Raw genomic sequence first — 6,999 nt, forward strand, 5'->3', positions numbered from 1 at the left:
GATTCCACTCTTCCTGGCATCACCTTCTGTAACGTAACCAGAGATCCCCTTCTAGCTTCATGCAATGGTGTTTCTTCAGTTTTCATTGGATCCTTCTGCAGCTGTGACTACTTCTGACCTTTCCTTCATGTTGCTCCATACACAATTCCTTCTCTTATGCCTTATGCTTGGAAAATAAGTTTGCATTTATGTTGCAATTTATGGTTTACTATAAATCAACAAACACAACTCTTTTAAGGACCTACTATGTGTCAGGCATTGTTCTTGGATCTAGGGATACTAATGCAAGAAATGAGACAATTCCTACTTTTGGAAAGCTTCAGTTCTTATGGGGGAGACAAGTACCTATGTAATTATATAGAGAATGAAGGTGAAATAAAAGGCAGTTTGGAAGGGGGGAGCTGGCAATTGGGGACATCAAGAAAGGCTTTGTGTAAAAGATGTACATTAGCCGCATCTTGAAGGAAGAGAGGGATTCTGTGGAACAGAAGTGAAGAAATAGTACAGTCTAGGCATAAGGCCCTGCCAGTGCAAAGGCGTAGAGAGGAGAGATGGTAGGTTGGCTGTGAGGAACAGAGAGAAGGCCAGTTAGCCTGAATCAAAGACTGGGGAGGATGGACCATGAGATGAGAAAGAGAGGCTGGGCTAGAAAGCTTCTTCCTAAAACAGTCAGACTAACACTCTTTCAGTACAAAGCTGAGGTTATGGTCATTGTACCTAGCCAGGAAGTTAACAGAAGCCAGCAGAATGTGTTTTAGGAAATTCATTATTATATGGTTATATCTCTCTTTGTGAGCCTGGGTCTGCAAAATTCAATTCACGGAATCTGTTCATCCCCCTAAATCCAAAGGACTAATGGCAAGGCTAGAACACCAAAGTAAGCTTTGCTCCCAAGATTCTCTGCAATGGGAAGGTAAATAAGCTAGGATCTAGAACAAAAGCTAAAAATACATGTCTATGTCCTAGGCCTATCATGCCCATCAGCATTGCTGCCTTAAGTATGCATATCTGCCAACAATAAAACCTCACTGGTCTCACTACATAAGACACTCATGATGTGCTTGTTCATCTGGTCTATTTGATCACCAAAAACCATTTCAGGAGGTTGCAGGTTCCCCATCTTTAGATGCATCAAGTAAAAGTTGGATGACCATTTGTCTGGCAGAGGGGATGCCTATTTAGGAATGGGTTGGACTAGATGGATTATAAAATCACAGATTTCAAGTTAGGATGGAGTTTCAGGTCATCTAGTTCAACCCCCTCAATTTATAGAAGGGAACCGAGACCCAAAGAGTGGAAATCACTGGCTCAGGATTATTCGTGTAGTAAGCAGTACACCAGCTTCTGATTCTGGGTTCCCTTGATCCCAAATCCAACACTTTTTCCCATTGTGTTGAGTTCCCTTCCAACTCTGGGTTCTGTGATTGGGTAATTTGCACTTGATGCCATATACTATTTTGAAAGTTTCATACAACTGTAAGTGGAGTGAGCTGATTACATGCATTCTCTTGGTTCTGGCAAAGGTCCCCAGTGTAAAGTCTAGGACTGTCTCCAACACTGGTACAGAATTGACAATGCACATGGTGGTTCTTGTCCTCCTCAGCTCTTTCAGAACCTTCTCTTTACTGATACATTATGAAAATGGGGAAAGTAGTTATGTTTTCAAATGCATTTTGGCTTCAATTTTACACAGAGAGAAATGGCTTATGTTCCCAGAGACAATTAACTATTGCCACATTTTTGGCAGAATGAACCCTCATGACTCTGGCATTCTCATCTTTCTATGAAAAAAAAAATCTCGTGTGTGTGTGTGTGTGTGTGTGTGTGTGTGTGTGTGTGTATGTGTGTTTTAATGTCTTGGCAGACATTAAGAACCGCAGATAAAATCAGGGAGTTTATTTTATCTTCTCTATTGGCAGCATCCCAACTCTTAACACAATGGCTGAGTTGGAGCCTTTTTAGTCTACAGACCTACCAATGAAAATATTATGCTTCACACACTCAAAGAATATTCAAATTTATGCAAACAAGAAGCAACTCGCCAAAAAAAAAGACTGTCCTTTTCTGGGTTACATTTCCATGAATCACTTAGTCAGCTTTTCAGGTTTCCCTCAATGAATGTAGAGTAATGCATGGGGATAAAAAGGGGGGAAAAGGAAGAGGAGAAAGTTTTCAGCACTTCAATTTTCCTGCACCATAATTTCCCCTAGCTTTTAGTATTCCTCCTAAACACTCATTAACCTACCAGATTTCGACTTCTTTCCCAAAGAACCATATACCCACCCTTTAGTTCTCTAAGGGAAGGAACTCACTGAGAATTAGTAGAAAACAAACCCATTTCCTCATCTACACATCAGGTGTCCCAAAGCACAAAACTTTCCCTGAACCTTAAAAAAAAGTTCTGTCATGAGGAGATATAATTGTTTCCACATTTAACACTCCTGAAGAATGTACAAATAGCAGCGAGTGGGATATTTTTAAGACTACATTACGTCATTCTAGTAAAAGATCTTCCAAAGTGGGAGGGGAAACATGTAAAGTATTCAGGCAGGGGCAGATAGATCAAAGATCATTTACTGGGTGAGAATGAGCCTGGTTCATACTGAGTTAAAGAAAGAGTGTGAATTCAGGCAAGAGAAAAGCTCCCTTGGTGGACTTCTGCATAGAGATGGTAGATATCATCTGGATGGAAGTAAGTTGATTGAGCTTTTGTATAGAAGCAAATGATGACAAGGATAATTAGAATTGCACTGGTGTTTATAAAAGTCTTTCCTTCCCAAGGCATTGTGAACCATTTTCTATTCTGTTATAATCAAGAAATAGGCAGATGGTGCTATTCTGTTCTCATCTCTAACTTCAGTCTAGTTCTGCCCTCTAAGTCTAAGTCAGACTAGTCCAATCTGCCTTCCACATGACTACCCATCAAATACTCAAAGATAGACATATCGTTCCTCCCCAAAGAAAAATATTCCTAGCTCCTGCAACCAGTACTTGAATGACATGGTTTCAAGTCCTTTAATCACCCCAGTAACCCTCCTTTGGATGTATCCTAGCTCCTCAATGTCTTGTATGCAGTTGGAGGAGTAATCAGCAGCTAGTTAACCCAACCTATATTGAGAAAGCATCCTCACTAGAACCTAATAGTCAAGTACTCATTCAGCATTTGCCCAAAGATCTCCATTGAGGGAGAACTCACTACCTCTCAAGGGAACCTATTTCATTTTGAGATAATTCAAATTATTAGGGCATTTTCCTAAAATGTGAAACCCAGAACTGATCTCCTCACCAGGACACAGTAGAACAGGACTATTTTTTCCCTTTGTTTCAGATACATTTCTTCTAGTAACAGTCTAAAATCACCTCAATGGTTGTTGGTTTGGTTTTTATTTTTGGACTTTATAGGATGACACTGACACTATAAACACATACTGAATTTGCAATCTGCTAAAATCTCAAGGCCTTTTTTAATTTAAAAAATTTACTTTTTTCAATTAAGCATTTATTTTCTCTCCTTCCTACCTCCCTACCTCCCATTTGAAAAATAATGAAAAAGAAAATAAAAATTCTTATAACAACTGTGCATAGTGGAATAAAACATATACCTACATTTCCCATGGCCAAAAATGTACATTTCATTCAGCCCCCAAGTCCATAGTCTTTCTGTCAGGAGATGGATGACATTGTTCATCATTGGTCCTCTGGAATCATGGTTGGTTAATGTGTGAATCAGAGTTAAGTCTTCCCAAGCTTTTCATTCTTACATCACTGTTAAAAGGCATCTTGTCTGACCTTAAGTCCCCTGTCCTGCCCTGCTACAGTTAAAATTTTAAGCCTGAGGAAACAAATTTACATTTTTTTCTAGTAATTTTCACCCTACTTGACTTGACTCCATCATTGTAACCCATGGAAATATTGATGGATCCTGGTTCTTAAATCCAATGTGTTAGTTAATTGCTTTCAGAATTATGTTGCCTACAAATCTGATGAACATGACAACTGTGCCTTCATCCAAGTAATTGATAAAAATGTTGAACCAGAAGGGGCCCAGGACAGAGCCCTGTTTTCCCTGCTGCTTTTATCCTCCTGTCTTAATCATGAATTGCCATAGATATTTGTTTTTTTATTCTATTATTTCTAGCCTTGTTTAGACCAGAACACTACACTGAACACTGCAGATAGTAATACATATTTAATGAACCAACATTTTACTGGTCATTGTTCTCCATAGGATGTAACAGAGAGGAATGTGAAATAGTAATTATTCCACTTTTACTGAAATTCAGCTACTCCTGAGTGCAGAGCAATGTCTATTGAACCACTTCAATTAAAACTGTGTAGGGAGTATAAATCACTGTGCTATTAAAATCTGTAACTAGAATTTAGCCAGGGTCCATGAGCTTTTTATGTTTTGCACCTAGCGAGTACTTAAATAAATGTTTGCTGATGGTCTTCAGAAAAGGCTACTTAACATTCAATAAAGCTAAACTGATGGGACTCTTCATTTTGTAACCCAATCCAGTCACCTTTGCACATGGAGGGAATTTGGTCGAGGACCTACTCAGCCTGAAGAGAACCACTTTCTGAATTAATTCCTTCTAGAATCCCAATAGCAACTTGGAAATAAGTGGCTTATCTCCAAGAATCAAAATTGCCTGGGTCAGCTAAGTTTTTTAGATCGACAGGATTGAGAGGTAAGGGGGAGTAGTAGAGGTATTCCTTTAGGTGAAGCCATATTCATTAAATTATAATCCTTTGGGAAGTGCTTCTTGTCACTTAACGATCTTGACCCATGCCTCCATTTGGGTAGTCCTAAAGACATGGATGTAACAATGTCACTGTTCTGTTTATGAACTTTCAGCAGCTCCCCAAAACCCAGGTCTCCTAATTTCAAAACCTGTGTTCTGATTCCTATCCAGTTTCTTTCCACTTAACCACACTGCTACACTGAAATCACTCAGTGGTGGTGGGCAAAACCTTCTGAAACACATGCCTTAAAAGACTATGCATGGTAGAATGATGGACTCAGAATACAGATTGAGACATGGCTTTAAAAAATGTGTATGATCAATACAGAAATTTGTTTTGCTTGACTATATGTTCTTATCACAGGTATTTTTCTTGCTTCCTTAATTGTGGGATAAGAGGATGTATGAAGGAGAGAATGTATATCTGAAAATAAAATGTCATTTTAAATAAAGAGTGGTATGCACCACATGCACACACACACACACACACACACACACACACACACACACACCAGAACCTTCAACATCTCCCTAGTGTCTCTAGGATAAAATGCAAACCCCTTTCTGTGGTATTGAAAGTCCTCTAGGATCTAGCTTCAGCCTTTCTTTTCAGACTGATTAAACATTACTCTTTCTCATACAGGCTGCATTTCAGACCAACTGACCCATGTATTTTCTGTTCATGACATTCCACATCTCACCTCCCTGCCTTTGTGCAGTCTGTCTGTCCTCCACCCACCCACCCATTCCTAGAATGGAGTCCTTCCTCATCTCTGCCTCTTAGAATGCCTAGCTTCCTTCAAGCCTCTCTTTAGTGCTTACTGTTTTCTAGGCACTGTGCTGGCCAAAGTGAAAGAGTCCCTACCCTCTAAGAGGTTACATTCTAATGAGGAAATAGGACAACAACCATTGAATGAATAATCTCAATAGTTAGCCCATAATAGTGAGTGTCCAGCATTATAATAAAAGGAATTATAGGACAATAGCAGATTTATTAGATGGCCTCGGAAAAGCGATTTCCTTTGATTTGTCCAGACCAGCGATTTTGTTATTTCACAGGTTTAGGGAGTTGTTAGTATAGAACCCCAACCCCCTCCCCCTACCTTCTACCAATATGGATTAGCTCCATATATTTATATAAACATATATTTAAAATATAAAAATAAAAATAAAAGATATAAATATATAAATAAAATATGTAAAAAATATAAAATTTATAATTTTAGACAGTTGCCTAGTCACTGAGGGGTTAAATCACTTATCCAGGTCAAATGATCAGACTACATCATTAAACCAGATCTTCCCCAATGTTAATGCTGGCCCTCAATCTACTCTGCAAGGCTGTCTCTTTATCTTCAGACTTTTCATTAAGGTTAATAATGTTAATTACCACACATAATGCCTGCCTTTGGCTATGGCAGCATGGAGGAGCAAAGATATTCATTTCAGGGTGTTTCAGCTAAAATGGGTGGCTTAGAGACTCTTTCCCATTCCTACTTTCAATCTACACAGACCTAGATTGGGGTGGAGTAGGAGTCTTGATAACAGTGAGAAATATATTGTAAACAGAGGAGCTGATAAAAGCAAATCCATAGAAGAGAGAACAATGTTTTCTCTGAAAAGATTATTCTGAATTTTTTTAATTTATGAATTTCAAAACCTCCTGGGAGATGCACAATGTGATGGGTCTGGGAGAAAGTAGTGTTTTGGGAGAAGGCAGGGTGGTTTTGTGAAAATTGCAACACCCCCAGAATTTCTACTTTTCTTCTCTACTGGGATCAACCAGTTTAATTTCTCCTCTCTACTTCTTTTTCCCTGAACAGGACCCCCAACCATTCACTCTGGCATCAAGGACATGAAGGTTTTGAAAACAACTCAGTCTGGATTTGAAGGCTTCATCAAAGACCAGTTCACCACCCTTCCCGAAGTGAAGGACCGGTGCTTTGCCACCCAAGTTTACTGCAAATGGCGTTACAATCAGTTCCAGAATGTGGATTTCCAAGCAGTGTGGTGAGGAAGCAGGAGCATGTGCTGATGATCCCTCACTCCATGGGTTGGTTTGGAGTCTATGGCACCAGAAGGTCAAATAAACCAATACCACATTCACAAAGGAATGCCTTTGATATCTCTAGATGATGCATTACTGTAGGCTCTCTTCTCTTGAATAATTGTAGTGCTTGGGCCTGGCATGTACATTCTTAACAAATCCTCTCTCCCTCTCCCTCTCCCTCTCTCCCTCTCTCCCTCTCTCTCT

The 6,999-nt window shown here is 39.4% G+C and overlaps 1 protein-coding gene across 2 annotated transcripts in view; it reads left to right on the forward strand.

Annotated features, from left to right (window-relative positions):
- Positions 1-6,999, forward strand: part of LOC138166099 (uricase) — a 124,134-nt gene that overhangs the window by 107,360 nt on the left and 9,775 nt on the right. For both annotated transcript variants that reach the window (XM_069094525.1, XM_069094526.1), the window contains one exon: positions 6,569-6,755. In XM_069094525.1, the coding sequence (XP_068950626.1) occupies positions 6,569-6,755 (187 nt within the window). The remainder of the gene's footprint in view (positions 1-6,568; positions 6,756-6,999) is intronic.

The sequence above is a fragment of the Petaurus breviceps genome, unplaced genomic scaffold, assembly GCF_028583685.1.
Source record: "Petaurus breviceps papuanus isolate PSGF00001 unplaced genomic scaffold, PetGlider_PUasm1.0 220, whole genome shotgun sequence".
Lineage (NCBI taxonomy): Eukaryota > Metazoa > Chordata > Mammalia > Diprotodontia > Petauridae > Petaurus > Petaurus breviceps.